The sequence below is a fragment of the Scyliorhinus torazame genome, chromosome 5 (assembly GCF_047496885.1).
Source record: "Scyliorhinus torazame isolate Kashiwa2021f chromosome 5, sScyTor2.1, whole genome shotgun sequence".
Taxonomy (NCBI): domain Eukaryota; kingdom Metazoa; phylum Chordata; class Chondrichthyes; order Carcharhiniformes; family Scyliorhinidae; genus Scyliorhinus; species Scyliorhinus torazame.
The window spans coordinates 107,924,964-107,942,206 of record NC_092711.1 but is presented as its reverse complement, the minus strand read 5'-3'; the positions used below and the strand labels follow the sequence as shown (position 1 = coordinate 107,942,206).

General features: G+C 48.2%; 1 protein-coding gene across 1 annotated transcript; it reads left to right on the top strand.

Moving 5' to 3' along the window:
- The first annotated feature begins 268 nt into the window (after window positions 1–268).
- Window positions 269–6,928, top strand: LOC140419345 (uncharacterized). Its single transcript, XM_072503212.1, has 2 exons — window positions 269–690; window positions 1,323–6,928. The coding sequence occupies exon 2, from the start codon at window positions 1,760–1,762 to the stop codon at window positions 2,954–2,956; it is 1,197 nt and encodes a 398-aa protein (XP_072359313.1). The 5' UTR covers window positions 269–690; window positions 1,323–1,759; the 3' UTR covers window positions 2,957–6,928.
- The last annotated feature ends 10,315 nt before the right edge of the window (window positions 6,929–17,243 follow it).

Below are 17,243 nucleotides of genomic sequence, written 5' to 3'. Positions count from 1 at the left end.
GGAGCTGCCGTCAATCATTGCCCGGGCATTGTGAGGTGAGAGGTCAGTGCCGGGGGGGCGGGGTTTACAAATCCCGAGTGCGCTGCGGAGCCCAATGTGAAACAATGTTATTATTGATCAATCAGCCGCTCTCGCCGTCTCCAACTGTCACAATGCCCGGATAATTGGCGGCAGCCCTGGTCCAATAGCAGGGGCGGGGCTGAAGTACCGAATGGGAGCGGCTGGTCTTGCAACCAATCGGAGTGAATGAGGGGCGGGTCCGCTGCGATTGAAGCATGCGCAGTGTGGGTAATGGCGGTGCAGAAGGGCGGCTTTTTCATTTTCGAAATCGGTAATAGGCATTTAAAACGATGGAGGAAGCAAGAAATCGCGGGAGTGGGCGGAAACGTTGTGTAAAGCTGTTGCAATCGTAAACCTCGGAATAGTTTACGGGACCGAGTTTGTACCGAGCGGGGTTGCAGCTCCTCATCTTCGGCTCGAGTTAACGGCCGCCATCTTTATTGGATGTACATCAGGGCGCATGCGCGTGTGTCATCTTTGTCGGGGGCGATGTTTGAATGAGTGGGAGGAGCTTGTTCCCCATTGTTCAGAATGTGGAGATGGCGCGTTGGACGGGGCTGGGCTCCGGAAGTCTGACAACAACAGGTTTATTTGGTATCACGAGTTTTCAGAGGGCAGTTTCTTAATCAGGTGAATGAAGAGGAAGGTTACACACTTCCATCAGAGGTTTTTAGTCTTTGGATTTCTCTTCCACAGGGATCAGTTGTATCTGGGGGTCATTGAATATATTGAAGCACAAGTTTGACAGATATTTTATTGGCAATGGAGTGAAGGGTTATGGGGAAAATAGAGTGAAAGCTGAGATGAGGAGGGATTTCTTCACTCGAGGATGTGGTGAAGCTTTGGAATTCTCTACCCCAGAGGAATGTGCAGCCTCAGTCCCCAAGTATGTTCAAGACAAATATTGATAGGTTTCTAGATATTGAAGATATCGAGGGATAGATAGGCCAAGGATCGCATTGAATGGTTGAGCAGACGCAGTGGGCTGAATAGCCTACTTGTTCCTATTATAATCTCTGTGTCCTGGTCAGGAAGCATTGAGCTGAGCTTGGATCTGTCAGTCAACATGAATCAGCCCTTCAGGAGAATTGGGAGGGTAAATATTAGGTGCAACAGAGTGAGAATGGAGGGTGATTGTGTGGGATGGAAATTTACAGCTTTTGGAGAATGAGAGAGGAAATAATGTTTCATCGGAACTAGAATTGTCTGTTCTGAATTTCTATCCTGTACTAACCGATGACTTTTGTAAATTGTTTTTAAAGGATATCGGAAGAGGAGGAATTATAGACAGAAATCTCAAACATCACGTCTCGATGTGACAAACTCACTCGATTCCTTCTGAACTAGATATCGTCGGGTTCTGAATATCATTGGCGAGAAGGAGAAATGTCCAATCTGTCGGCTTCAAAAGATTATAAACATGATTGTGACTAGAAAAGCACCGAGACCCACACACCACACTCCCGCGTGAGAGTGTTCCAGTGAATGGACTGTGGAAACAACAGTGTGACTGGAAAAGCACCAAGACCCACGCAACACACACCTGCGTGAGAGTGTTCCATTGAACTGACTGTGGAAAGAGCTTTAACCAGTTACACAGCCTGAAAAAACATCATACCACAGTGGGGAGAGACAGTGCACATGTTCTGTGTCTCGACAAGGCTTCCACTGATTGTCCAATCTGGAGGAGACCAACAACATGGAGAAACCGTGGAAATGTGCGGACTGTGGGAAGGGATACAGATGCCCATCTGAGCTGGAGATTCATCGACGCAGTCACACTGGGGAGAGGCCGTTCACCTGCTCTCAGTGTGGGCAGGGATTCACTCGATTAGGCAACCTGCAGAGACACGAGCGAGTTCACACTGGGGAGATGCCTTTCACCTGCTCTCAGTGTGGGAAGGGATTAACTGATTTATCCAGCCTGCAGTCACACCAGCGAGTTCATACTGGGGAGAAGCGATTCACCTGCTCTCAGTGTGGGGAGGGATTCATTGATTCATCCAACCTGCGGAAACATCAGCAAATTCACACTGGGGAGAGGCCGTTCACCTGTTCTCAGTGTGGGAAGGGATTTATTAATTCATCCACTCTGCGGAAACATCAGCGAATTCACACTGGGGAGAGGCCATTCACCTGCTCTCAATGTGGGAAGGGATTCATTGATTCATCTGCCCTGCGGCAACATCAGCGAATTCACACTGGGGAGAGGCCGTTCACCTGCCCTCAGTGTGGGAAGGGATTCATTGATTCATCCGCCGTGCGGCAACACCAGCAAATTCACACTGGGGAGAGGCCGTTCACCTGCCCTCAGTGTGGGAAAGGATTCATTGATTCATCCGTCCTGCGGAAACATCAGCGAGTTCACACTGGGGAGAGGCCATTCACCTGCTCTCAGTGTGGGAAGGGATTCATTGATTCATCCGCCCTGCTGAAGCATCAGAAAATTCACACTGGGGAGAGGCCATTCACCTGCTCTCAGTGTGGGAAGGGATTCACACAGTTATCCCACCTGCAGAGACACCAGCGCGTTCACACTGGGGAGAGGCCATTCACCTGCTCCGTCTGTGGGAAAGGAATCACACAGTTATCTAGTCTGCAGACACACCAGCGAATTCACACTGGGGAGAGGCCATTCATCTGCTCTCAGTGTGGGCAGAGATTCCGTGCTTTATCCAACCTGCGGAAACATCAGCAGGTTCACACTCGGGAGAGGCCATTCACCTGCTCTCAGTGTGGGGAGAGATTCAGTGATTTATCCAGTCTGCAAACACACCAGCGAGTTCACACCGGGGAGACGTCATTCACCTGCTCTCAATGTGGGGAGAGATTCAGTGATTTATCCAGTCTGCAGACACACCAGCGAGTTCACACTGGGCCATTCACCTGCTCTTAGTGTGGGAAGGGATTACATAGAAACATAGAAAATAGGAGCAGGAGGAGACCATTTGGCCCTTCGCACCTGCTCTGCCATTCATTATGATCATGGCTCATCATCCAACTCAATAGCCTAATCCCGCTTTCCCCTCCTTATCCTTTGATTCCCTTCGCTCTAAGTGCTATATCTAACTGCTTCTTGAAAACATACAATGTATTGGCCTCAACTATTTCCTGTGGAACAAATTCCACAGGCTCACCACTCTCTGGTTGAAGAAATTGCTCATCATCTCTGTCTAAATGATCTACCCCATATACTCAGACTGCGACCTCTGGTTCTGTTTACTCCCACCATCGGGGAAATCGATCCTGCATCTCCCCGGTCAAGTCCTTTTAGAATATTACAGGTTTCTCTGAGATCCCTCATTCTTCTGAACTCCAGTGAATACAATCCTAACTGATTCAATCTCTTGTACGTCAATTCCACCATCCCAGGAATCAGTCTGGTAAACCTTCGCTGCGCGGGTCTCACCCCCCAGAACCCAAAGGTGTGCAGGGTAGGTGAATTGGCCACACTAAATTGCCCCTTAATTAGAAAAAAAAATTGGGTACTATAAATTTAAAAAGAAAAATCATTAATATATCTTGTGAATATCTGAGGTCCTAGCACCGACCCCTGCGGTTACCCCAATAGTCACTGCCTGCCAATTTGAAAAAGACCCATTAATTCCTGCTGTTTGTTTCCTGTCTGCCAACCAGTTTTTTATCCATCTCAATACACTACCCCTAATCCCATGTTCTTTAATTTTACACACTAATCTCTTATGCAGGACTTTGTCAAAAGCCACCTGAAAGTCCAAATATACCACATCCACTTGCTCCCCCTCGTCAACTCTACCCCTCGAAGAATTCCAGTCGATTTGTCAAGCATGATTTCCCCTTCATAAATCCATGAATGTTCCCTACTGCCAATGTCAGGCTTACTGGTCTATTATTCCCTGTTTTCTTTCTATCTCCCTTTTTAAATAGTGGGGTTACATAAGCCACCCTCCAATCTGCAGGAACTTCAGAGTCAAAGCCCCCATTTGTGAAGACAGAACCAAATTATGTATTTATTTGCTTACCCATTTCTTTGTTCCCCATTATACATTCCCCTGTTTCTGACTGTAAGGAATGTACATTAGTCTTCACCTATCTTTTCTCTTCACATACCTACAGATACTTTTCCAATCAGCCTAATGTCCTGTTTTGTGCCATTCCCAACATCACCACTGCAGTTTGGGGATCTATATACGATGCCCACTTATTTTTTTATGCCCCTTGGTGTTTCTCAGCTCTACCCATACAGATTGCACGTTGTCAGAGCTAATATCCTTCCTCACTATTGCATTAATTTCCTCTTTAACCAGCACTGCCACTCCACTGCCTTTTCCTTTTTGTCTGTCCTTCCTAAATACTGAATATATTAAATTCCCATCCCTGGTCATCCTGCAGCCATGTCTCCATAATCCCGATTATCTCACACCGGCTTACGTTTATTTGCGCTATCGACTCGGCTGTGCCGTCTGCAGTCACACCAGGGAGTTCATACTGGGGAGAGGCCATTCACCTGCTCTCAACGTGCGATGGGATTTTGTAATTCATCGCACTTTCTGAAACACCAACAGGTTCACAAGTGATTACAGGGATTGGATTCTGCTGTTATTGTTTCTGTTCTCAATTACATCCAGGACTGCATTTTGTTTATTCTGTTGGTAAATGGGGATGGTCAGAGGGTTTCTTTCTGCTGGACTGGCCGGTCTCACGACTTCGCCTCCAGTGGGCTGATTCTCTCTGAGCCTTCAAGCTAATATTTGGTTGCACATTCCATAAGGATCAGAGCGAAAGAGTGTTTGGAGGTTAGAAGATGTTTCATTACCATTTCTGTTTGGAAACCCCCAAAATCATGCCACATTGCCATGAAGATGGGCTGTGGTGGTTACATTGTTCTTTTGTTTAATTTATCTGGGTGCTTCTCACAGAAGCAAACTATCAGGTTATGAGGGGCAAGTTGTCTGAGGTGCACTGGGAAACTACATTAAATAGTATGGTGGGAGACAGGCAATCACTAATATTTACGGAATTATTACAGATTTACATTGGGATCGGTTAGCTCAGTTGGCTGGATGGCTGGTTTGTGCTGAGTGACATCAACAGCACAGGTTAAATTCCCATAACGGCTGAGGGTAGCCATGGTCTGTCAGTGTTTATGCTCCACATGATCCTCCGCCCACCCCTTTACATCTCCCCCATCAGCATCTCCCTCTATTCCTTTCTCCCTCGTGTATGTATCTAGCTTTCTGTTCAATGTATTCATGCTGTTCACCTCAACCACTCGCTGTGGTAGCAAGTTGCACATTCTCACCACTCCTGGGTATAATCTTAAAGATTTCCATCAATCTTCTCTTTCCCAGAAAAAAAGTCTCAGCCTTTCCTGAGTGTTAAATGCTCTCAGTTCTGTATATTATGAATCTTTTTTGCACCTTCTCCAGTGCCTCTTATTTCCTTTATCTAAATGGAGATCGCCAATGTGGACAGTGCTCCCGGTATAGCCTCACCCTGGTTCTAAACAAGTTGAACATTTCCTCCATGCTTTTCAATTCTATCCCTCTAGAATGGAATCCTAGATGGGCCCCACACTAAAGGAAGATGTGAAGTTCTGAGAGGGTGGAGAGGACATTTACAAGAATGGGACCAGGGATAAGGGACTCCAGTTAGTTGGAGAGACTGGAGCAGCTGAATTTCTCTCCTGAGATCACAGCATCTGGAGGGTGGGGAATGGGGCCATTCAGCCCTTTGGGACGGTGTCGGCTCCCTGTGGAGGAAGCCAGTCTGTCCATTGCCCCATTCTATCCCCGAATCCCTGTAGGTTTATTTCTCTCAGTGCCTGTCCAATTGAAATCCTTCCGTCATCTCTGCATCTCCTACCCACATAGGCAGTAGGTTCCAGGTCGTTACCACTCGTTTTACATGTACACAAGGCTCCTGGAGCATAGAGGAGTCTATTTGGCCCACTTTTCCCATGCCAGCTCTTTGTACAGCGACCCATTTAATCACAAAGTTCGACTATTTTGTTTTCTTTTTCAGAATATACCAAATTCCCTTTTGGAAGTTACAGTCCAATGAGATTCCAGCACCATTTATAGACAGTGCATTCCAAATCACAACAACCCGCTGTGTTTTACAACAAATAATTGTGCATATGTGTGTCTGGAGTTTCACAGAGTATTCAAAATGGTGTCAATACCATGATTATTACACAAAATTAAGACTCACTCTTTATCAGTGATTCGGATGAGGACACCGAGTGTAATATATCCCTAGTTTGCGAACAATTAGAACAAGTGTACATTTCTATAAAACCTCACTCCCACTGGACCTCCAAAAGTGTTTTAAAGCCAATGGAGTACTTTTGAATCATAATCACTGTTGTAATGTAGGAAGTTGTAAGTACGCATGTGTAATCACATTTAGTTTTTAAAATGTTATTTTCATAGTATATTCACTGCCATTAGTAACAAGGTCAAGGAAGCCCTTTTATACCTCAAACATGTGACTTCCTGCAACCATTTCACCTTCTGTACCTTTTCTATATCAACTATATATTGATTTCATAGCAAAAAATAATAATTAAATTAATGATTATTCAGTCATGAACATTGATTATCATTGGTGAATTGGTGTATTAGGTAATGATATTATAAAGACTAGATCTTTATTTTTTTTAAAATAACATTATCAACCAAAATGTTTCCAGAAACTGCAGAGCTATCAGAATTTGTTTGAAAAAATAAATTGCTTCATATTTTTGAGAAGTTACAAGACATCATATTCTGCCAAGAATATTTGGGCTAGTAATCCAGAGACCCAGGTTAATGCTCTGGGGATCTGGGATCGAATATGGCTACGACAGATATTGAAATTGAATAAAAGTCTCAAATTAAAAGTCTAATGATGACATTGTGGATTGTTGTAAAAACCCGTCTGGTTCACTAATGTCCTTCAGGAAATCTGCTCTCCTTACGAGGCCTGGCCTACACGTGACTCCAGATCCACAGCAATGTTGTGGTTGATTTGTAAGTGCCCCCTGAAATAGCCTCACAAGACACGCAGTTCAAGGGCAATTGGAATGAGCAGTCAATGCTGGTCCAGCCACTGACCCCCATCTCCCATTTTTAATTTTTTAGAAGGCTCATTGTTCAATCTGAAGACGAGTAAGAAACTGTCTCTTTGATTGGATTTGATTTATTGTCTCGTGTACCGAATACAGTTAAAAGTATTGTTCTGCGTACAGTCTAGACAGATCGTTCCATACACGAAAAAACAAAGTGCAGATCTTGGCAGTTTGCTCAGTTCACAAAAGAAGTTAATGACTTTGTAGACGCAGATTAACATTTTAATCAGCACTCAAAACATATCGAATGGTGATGTGTGCTCATATAGACAGAACTGAATTGAAGGAAATAGCAGAGATTTAACTGAAACACCTTTTTGAAAGATTCGGCCTTAATGATGGAGAAACAGGAAAAGCCACTCAGGGAGATGAGGAAATCCAGGCTCAGTGTGGATTTGCTGTCACCCCTCCTTTCTTATACATGAACGGTATTTAGGCTGCAGAATGTTTCACACCAAAACACAGAGGGGTCAAATATATGCAACAGACAATTCTCAAGTCACTACCATTTAATTATGTTTGACTTTGTTCAAAAGCTGTCTGAGGTCAAACTGAACAAAGATTCATGGGATTTTAATTACCCAGTGACAAGCTTTCTTTTCTTGATCAGTCATGTTTGCAATTCAATGGTGCATATTTCAGAGTTATTCAGAGTGAAGACTTGAGAGCTATTCAATTGAAAATGAAGTCATATATAACAAATAAATATACTGATGTTCAACATTGAATAATGAAACAAATATTGAGTAAAATCGGGGGAAATTTTCTGTAGGAAGATAAGAATGAGGCATTAATGATTGAACAGAGAGCATTATTCCGTTAGATATTTACTGAACAAATGCTGAAGTTCAATGTAAGTTCTATATCTTATGGTCTTACAAGTTGAGTCATCTGTTTTAAAGGAACAGGTGTCTTCATGTAATAAGTGACCTGGCCTCCCAGCCGAACCATTGAAATCTGCAGCAAGACTGTGCAGTTGAACGTTGCACAGGGCCACTGGGTACTGTGCTGCCAGCTGTTTCTGTAGTGTAGCAGTCATCACATTCGCCTAACGTGCAAAATGTTTGAAACTGGCAGAAGCATTAAATGCTTCTCATTTATTTATTTATTTTTAATTTGGGGGGGGGGGCAATTTAGCGTGGCCAATCCACCTAACTTGCACATCTTTGGGTTGTGGGGGTGAAACGCACGCAGACACAGGGAGAATGTGCAAACTCCACACGGACAGTGGGCACGGTAAGAAGTCGTACAACGGCAGGTTAAAGTCCAACAGGTTTGTTTCGAATCACTAGCTTTCGGAGCGCAGCTCCTTTCACAGGTGACTGAAGAGGTGGGTTCCACAAACACATATAGAAAAATTCAATGATGCGAGATGGAACTTTGAATGCGAGTCTTTGCAGGTAATTAAGTCTTTACAGGTCCAGGCGGTGCGACTGGAGAGAGGGATAATCACAGGTTAAAGAGGTGTGAATTGCATCAAGCCAGGACAGTTGGTAGGATTTCGTAAGCCCAGGCCAGATGGTGGGGGGTGAATGGAATGTGACATGAATCCAAGGTCCCGGTTGAGGCCGTAGTCGTGTGCGGAACTTGGCTATCAGTTTCTGTTCAGCGATTCTGCATTGACGTGTGTCCTGAAGGCTGCCTTGAAGAATGCTTACCTGAAGATCAGAGGCTGATTGCCTTTGGCTGCAGAAGTGTTCCCCGACTGGAAGGGAACATTCCTACTTGGCGAATGTCACGTAATGGTTTTGCTCAGTGCGCTAGATAGCTAGTTTGTGATGCAGAACAAGGCCAGCAGCGCGGGTTCAATTCCTGTACCCGCTTACACAAACAGGTGCCAGAATGTGGCGACTAGGGGCTTTTCACAGTAATTTCATCCAGTGTCTGCATGGTCTCGCCAATCTGCCACGCCTCGGGACATCCTTACCTGAAGTGTATGAGGTAGACAACGTTCCGAGTCGCACGAGTATGTACCGCGTACCTGATGGGTGGTGTTCCTGTGAGTAATGGTGGTACCCATGTTGATGATCTGGCACATCTTGCAGAGGTTGTTTGCTGCAAACAATGGTCTGTTTGAGGTTGCGCGGTTGTTTGAAAGCAAGTAGTGGGGGGGGGGGGGGCCTTGGCAAGATGTTCGTCTTCATTGATAACGTGTTGAAGGCTGCAAAGATGATGTCGCAGTTTTTCCGCTCCAGAGAATTCATCAGACGAATGAGGTTCCGGGAGTTCTTTCACAGACCCCAAGAGGCGTACAGCGAACCCAATGAGACAATCAGTGAACCGGAACAGCAGACTGAGAGATCTGTGGGACTGGAAGATCCAGCCAGCAGGAAGGACTGGAAAACCCCAGCCATTGAAACAATCCGATCAGCTGATTCTGCTGCTCGTCTTCCACGAAACCACTCAGTAAAATTGCCTCGAAAGTCCTTTTTGTCCAAATTTTGAACTCACATCTTTTCCCTCTTTTCCTGCTATCTCCCATCATGCTCTCTCAGAGCTCAACTTGTCTCTGATACTTACCCTTTGCTCCTTTGGCTCGATTCTCATTGAACTGTTGAACATCCAATGTCCACAATCTCTGTTTCCACGGTATCTCCATGGAGTCAGTGTCTTTGTGCATTTCCTCTTTAGACAATCAAATGAAGCTTGGTCCTCACACAGAACACATGTATGGTTTCTCCCCTTAGTGAATGGTGTGTTTTTTCAGGCTGTAACTGGTTAAAACTCTTTCCACAGTCAGTTCACCGGAACACTCACTCAAGTGCGTGTGTGTCTCGGTGCTTTTCCAGTCACACTGATGTTTGAAATATTTTCCCACAAACCGAACAAACATTTTTCATTTCACATTCATAGTCTGAGGATATTCAGGTCCTGATCAATTAAGTGACACTGTTGGATCTTAATGTGATATTTGGTTTGTTTCATGTCTGAAAATCCTCTCCTAATGCCCTGGAAAGGGAGTTTACAAAGGTCACACTATCAGTACAGGATAGAAATTCAGAACAGACAATTCCAGTTTCTGGGGAACATTTTTTTCTCACTTCTTTCCCCAAAGCTGTAAATCCCCGTCCCACACACTCCCTCCTCCCTGGGGCTGAAATCCAAATAAAGTATTAGATCATTATTTCTGCATCCTTTTACCAAAGTTATATAATTAGAGATAAGAATATGCTTCATAAGTCACTTCATTTATGACTTGTGACAGACATTAATCTGAATCACCCTGACTGAGCAGACAGAATAACAGTTGTGAACCTTGTGTCCAGAACTGACTGTGTGGAGATTTGATGAGTAATTGCGAAGCGCGTTTCTCCAAATCTTCCAGGGTTTCCTTCGTTCTTCCTCTCGAACTAAGTTGTACCGGATATCAGACTCAGGGCCCATTCTGGTTCTCTTCCTGTTTACTAAATAACTTCAATCATATATGGAGAAGACTGAATCCACTGTTCGGTCCCTGCTCCAATCTCCATTCCTGACATACCGGCTCTATCCCTCTCCCTGGCAACAGTCTGCGACTTAGCCAGTCTCTTTGTAAACTTGGTTTCACATTTGATCCCAATATGAGCTTCTGACCTCATTGAATTTACAGTACAGAAGGAGGCCATTCGGCCCATTGAGCTGCACCAGCCCTCGGAAAGAGCACCCCACCTAAGCCCACACCTCCACCCTATCCCCGTAACCCCATCTAACCTTTTTGGACACTAAGGCAATTTAGCATGGCCAATCCACCTAACTTGCACATCTCTGGACTCATGTCTGTGCTGTCACTAAGACTGCCTGTTTACAAGACTTCCGGTTGCGGCTATGCCTAGGTAGGTTGCACGGTCGGCAGCTCCCGCCGATAACGGAAGTCTGGGCCCTTTTAAGAAGCTCCAGCGGCATTTGGACGACGATTCCCGGTGTGGGTAGGAAACAGTGAGGGTCCCCCAGCACTGTATGGAGTGGACCAGGAGTGGAGCGGTCAAAAAAGTGGCTTTAGAGAAGAGAGAACGGGCGTGAAAAAACAAGATGGCGGCAGGCGGTGATCAGGCAGTGTGGGCCCAGTGGTCTCGGGAGCAGCCGGAGTTTTTAAGAAGTAGATTTGCTGACTTGAAGGCGGAGATGTTGGCCCCTATGAAGGCGTTGATTGAAAGGCTGGTGGAGACCCAGAAGATGCAGGGGATGGCGATAAAGGAGGTGAAGCAGGAGGCCTCTGATAATGAGGACGAGATTCTGGGCCTGGTGGTCAGAGTGGAAGCTCACGAGGCGCTGCACAAAAAATGCCAGGAGAAGTTCGAGGACCTGGAGAATAGGTCGAGGAGGCAGAACCTGCGGATTCTGGATCTCCCTGAGGACATGGAGGGGTCGGTAGCTGAGGCGTATGTGGCTACGATGCTGAGTACGCTGTTGGGCACGGGAGCCTTACTGAGGCCCCTGGAGCTGGATGGGGCGCACAGGATCCTGGCGAGGAGGCCGAAGGCGGTGGTGGTGAGGTTCCACTGCTTCACCGACAGGGAGTGTGGCCTGCGATGGGCGAAGAAGGAGCGGAGCAACAGGTGGGAGAACACCGAGATCCGGATTTATCAGGACTGGAGTGCAGAGCTGGCCAAGAAGCGTGCAGGATTCAATCGGGCCAAGGCGGTCCTCGACGGGAAGGGGGTGAAGTTTGGGCTGCTACAGCCAGTGAGGCTGTGGGTCACATACCAGGACCGACACCATTATTTTGATACGCCGGATGAGGCGTGGACTTTCATCAAGAATGAGAAGTTGGACTCGAGTTAATGGATTGCAGTATGTTATGGGGGTTGTTGGTGAGGGGGATGGGGCGGTATTTGGGTGGGGTTTTCCTCACGTTTTCTTGTGTCTTTGTGGCCCCGTGCCCTCGGGGATTTGGGTGAGGTCGCAGTTGAGAGGAGCTGCGTCACAGGGGGTGGGGTCGGCCCAGGCAGGGAGCGCGGTTTTACCCGCAAAATGGTGGGGATGGTACCTGACGCGTGGGACGGTTCTGTGTTCGATGTCCGCATTGGTTCATGCGGGGTGTAGGGACTTTCTCTACCCCACTTAGGTGGAGGGGGCTGGAGATTTGGATGGGGAATCCACTGGAGGATTGGAGGTAGAGGCGGGAGCGGCCGGGGTCAGCATGATTCAGCTGACTTACAGGAGTGTAATGGTGGGGCAGGGGGGTTAAGCTGTTGCTTGGCTGGGGGAGGGGGATTTGGGGGGGCCGGGACTGGGTTGCTGCTGTGCTGACTGAGAGGGAATTGATGGTAATAGGGAGAGTCGGGCGGGGAGCCTCCGCCTAGGGGGCTGGAGGGTGCGGTTGGCGTGGGCATGTGGCTGGCCTAAAAAAGGAGATGGCTAGATGGCGGGGGGGGGGGGGGGGGGGGGGAGGGGGATGGGGGTTGGGTAGCCCCCCGATCCAGCTGATCACGTGGAACATGAGAGGCCTGAATGGGCCTTCAAGAGGTCCCGGGTGTTTTCGCACTTAAAGGGGCTAACGGCAGATGTAGCCATGCTACAGGAAATGCACCTGAAGGTCGCGGATCAAACCAGGCTGAGGAAGGGATGGGTGGGACAGGTTTTTCACGCAGGACTGGATGAAAAAAGAAATGAAATGAAAATCGCTTATTGTCACAAGTAGGCTTCAAATGAAGTTACTGTGAAAAGCCCCTAGTCGCCACATTCCGGCGCCTGTTCGGGGATGTGAAGAACAGGGGGGTCGCAATCTTGGTGAGTGAGCGAGTGGCATTTGAGGCGGTGGGTATTGTGTCAGATAAGGGGGGTTGTTATGTTATGGTGAGTGGCAGGCTGCAGGGGGCCCGGGTGGTGCTAGTGAATGTGTATGCTCCGAACTGGGACGATGCAGGGTTCATGAAGCGGATGCTGAGCCGGATTACGGATCTGGAGTCATGTAGTTTGGTAATGTGGTGGGGGAACTTTAATACGGTCCTGGACACGACGCTGGACCGGTCTAGATTGAGGTTGGGTAAGAGGCCGGCAGCGGCCAATGTCCTGAGGGGGTTCATGGACCAGATGGGGGAAGTGGATCCGTGGAGATTTGCCAGGCCAAGGGCAAAGTAGTTTTCCTTCTTCTCCCATGTACACAACGCTTACTCGCGGGAAGATTTGTTCGTGGTAAGCAGGGCGCTAATTCCGAGAGTGGAGGGGGCGGAGTACTCGGCCATTGCGATCTCGGAACATGCCCTGCCCTGGGTGGAGTTGGGGATGGGGGAGGAGAGAGGCCACCGCCCGCTGTGGAGAATGGATGTGGGACTACTGGGGACGAGGAAGTCTGTGGGCGGGTCCGGAGGTGCATCCAAAGATATGTGGAGGCCAATGATAATGGGGAGGTCTGGGAGGCGCTGAAGGCAGTGGTCAGGGTGGAGCTAATTTCAATCAGGACCCACAGGGAGAAAAGGGAGAGGATGGAGAGGGAGAGGTTGGTGGGGGAGATACTGAGGGTGGATAGGATGTATGCGGAATCCCCCGAGGAGGGGTTGTTGAAGGCGCCGGAGCCTTCAAACGGAGTCTGACTTGTTAACCATGGGGAAGGCTGAGACCCAGTTGAGGAAGGTACAGGGAGTAGTGTATGAGTAGTGTATGAGTATGGGGAGAAGGCAAGTCGGATGCTGGCGCATCAGCTGCGGAAGAGGGAGGCGGCTAGGGAGATTGGGGGAATTAGAGATGGGGGGTGGGCGACATGGTGCTGAGCTCAGCTAAGATAAATGAGGTCTTTAAGGACTTTTATGGTAAATTATACGAGTCAGAACCCCAGGAGGGAGGGGAGGGGATGAGGCAGTTCCTGGACCAACTGAGGTTTCCAAAGGTGGAGGAGGAAGGGCGGGTAGAGGGATTGGGGGCCCTGATTGAGATGGAGGAACTAATTAAGGGGTTGGGGAGTATGCAGGCGGGCAAGGCCCCGGGGCCGGATGGGTTTCCCGTAGAGTTCTATAGGAAATTCTCAGAGCTTTTGGGCCCATTGCTGTTGAGAACTTTTAACGAGGCTAAGGAAAAGGGAATCCTTCCCCCGACGATGTTGCAGGCTCTGATCTCGCTTATCCTCAAGCGTGATAAGGACCTGCTGCAATGTGGCTCCTATAGGCCGATTTCGCTCCTTAATGTGGATGCCAAGCTGTTGGCCAAGATCTTGGCCACTAGGATTGAGGACTGTATCCCGGGAGTGATTCATGAGGATCAGACGGGGTTTGTGAACGGCAGGCAGCTGAATACGAATGTGCGGAGGCTTCCGAATGTGACCATGATGCCCTTGGAGGGTGGGGACGCAGGAGTGGTAGCGGCAATGGACGCGGAGAAAGCTTTTGATAGGGTGGAGTGAGAAGTGTCAGGCAGATTTGGGTTTGGGGAGGAATTCATAGGGTGGGTCAAATTGTTGTATCAGGCCCCGGTGGCGAGTGTTTCGACGAACCGGCGGCGGTCGGGGTACTTTAGACTATATCGTGAACGAGGCCCTTGTCCCCCCTGCTGTTTGCCCTAGCGATTGAGCCGCTGGCTATGGCATTGAGAGAGTCCAGAAACTGGAGGGGTTGGTTCAGGGGTGAGGGAGGAGCACCGTGTTTCACTGTATGCGGATGACCTGCTCCTGTACATTGCAGATCCGGTGGAGGGGATGAGGGAGGTCATGCGGATACTTGGGGATTTTGGAGACTTCTCGGGATACAAGCAAAATGTGGGAAAAAGCGAGCTTTTTGTGGTGCATGCGAGGGACCAGGAGAAGAGGTTGGGAGAGCTACCGCTCAAGATGGTGGAGAGGAGCTTTCGGTACTTGGGCATCCAGGTTGCCAAGAGTTTGGGGGTCCTGCATAAGCTCAACTTAGCGCGGCTGGTGGATCAGATGGAGGAGGACTTTAGGAGGTGGGACATGCTGCCACTCTCCCTGGCGGGCAAGGTGCAGTCCGTAAAGATGATGGCCCTCCCAAGGTTCTTGTTCGTCTTCCAGTGCCTGCCCATTCTCATCCCCAAGTCCTTTTTCAAACGGGTAAATAGGAGTATTAGAGATTTGTGTGGGCAAATAAGACCCCGCGGGTTGAGACTGTTTTTGGAGTGCAGTCGGGTGGGAGGGGATTGGTGCTGCCAAACGTGTGCAGCTATTACCGGGCAGCAAATGTGTCTATGATTCGGGAATAGGTAATGGAGGGAGAGGGGGCGGCGTGGAAGCACCGTCCTGTACAGATACTAGCCTGGGGGCACTGGTGACGGCACCGTTGCCACTTCCGCCGAAACAGTATACCACGAGCCCGGTGGTGGCAGCGACACTGAGGATTTGGGGGCAGTGGAGACGGCATAGGGGGGAGGTAGGGGCCTCAGCCTGGACTCCGATATGGAGCAACCATGTCTAGGATAGACGGAGGGTTCCTAAGCTGGCACAGGGCGGGAATCAAAAGGATGGGTGATTTGTTTATCGATGGGACTTTTGCCAGTCTGAGGGCGCTGGAGGAGAAATTTGGGTTACCCCTGGGGAACACTTTTAGGTACATGCGGGTTCGGGTGTTTGTGAAAAAGCAGGTGGGGGAATTCCCGCTGCTACCTGCCCGGAGGATGCAGGACAGGGTGGTCTCGGGCATGTGGGTGGGGGATGGCAAAGTATCGACATATACCAGGAGCTGCAGGAGGCGGAGGAGGCCTCAGTGGAAGAGCTGAAGGGCAAATGGGAGGAGGAGCTGGATTGGGGCCTGTGGGCTGACGCCCAGGGCAGGGTCAATTCCTCCTCATCTTGCGCCAGGCTAAGCCTGATTCAGTTTAAATTAGTGCACCGGGCGCATATGACAGGGGCGAGAATGAGTAAGTTCTTTGGGGTAGAGGACAAGTGTGTGAGATGTTCAGGGAGCCCAGCGAACCACGCCCATTTGTTTTGGACATGCCCGGCACTTGTGGAATTTTGGAAAGGCTTTGCAAAGGCTATGTCCAAGGTCTTGGACACTCGGGTTAAACCGAGCTGGGGGAATAGTGATATTTGGGGTATCGGATGATCCGGGAGTGCAGGAGTCGAAAGAGGCTGGAGTTCTAGCCTTTGCCTCCTTGGTAGCCCGGAGAAGGCTCCTGTTAATGTGGAGGGACGCGAAGGCCCCAAGCATAGAGGCTTGTGTCAGTGACATGGCGCGGTTTCTCAGGTTGGAGAAGATGAAGTTTGCCTTGCGAGGGTCCTTGCAGGGGTTCTCCAGGCGGTGACGAATGTGATATAAAATAGTTACTTTAAATATTAATGTAGATGTAGGCCGGTCTAATTCATGTTAGTTCACAGACAAAGGATTTCAGAGAGCATGGCAAGGGGAGGGGTTTGGGGTGTTTAGAGTATGAGGAGAAAAGGATGCTGGGTAATAAGAGGCCAGAGGAAGGAATGAGAAGTGAGCCAATTAGGATGTATGGCCAGGTCAGGAGGTGTATAGGATGACCTATGGGAACCGTGTATGTGAAACTTGATGCCATTTGAATGTGTTGGTAGAGGTTTCTTTGTTCTCGAGAAGCACTCGATTCTGGAGACCTAGGAGACTGCTTGTGTTCTGGGTTTTTGTGAAACGAGTCAGACTTGCAAGTCGAATAAAAATAACTAATGCTATGCCTACAAATCCATCTCGAGTTCATTTGAGGCCAGACTGACGGGTAAAGAAAAATATGTTTTATCAGCGGTGGCAACTGTTCCTTGACTTTCTCGCGGAACGTTAGATGGAGGTCAGCAGCAGCAGCAATCCAGGGGGGGGGGGGGGTTGATTTCATTTTATTTGTTTCATTCACCTTGTTTTGTTTGTTAAACTGTTAATTTGTTAGAGGGTTAAATTGTTTTTGTTGGCTTATTGTTTTGTTCTCTTTGCATTATATTTTCTTTTGTAGTGGTTTGTAAAAATTATTGAAAAATTTTGAATAAAAACATTTTTTAAAACAAACTGCCTGTTTCCACATACATTAAATTATCCGGCCTCTCTCCTGTGTCTGTGTGCCTGGGGCTGAAACCTCGGTCATGCCATTGTCACCTCCCGATTGGACAATTCCATCACACACCTGGCTGCTCTCCCACATTCTACCTCTGGAAGCTTAAAGCCATCCAAAAGTCTGCTACCCATGTCTTAATTCACAGCAAGTTCCTTTCCCCTATGATCCC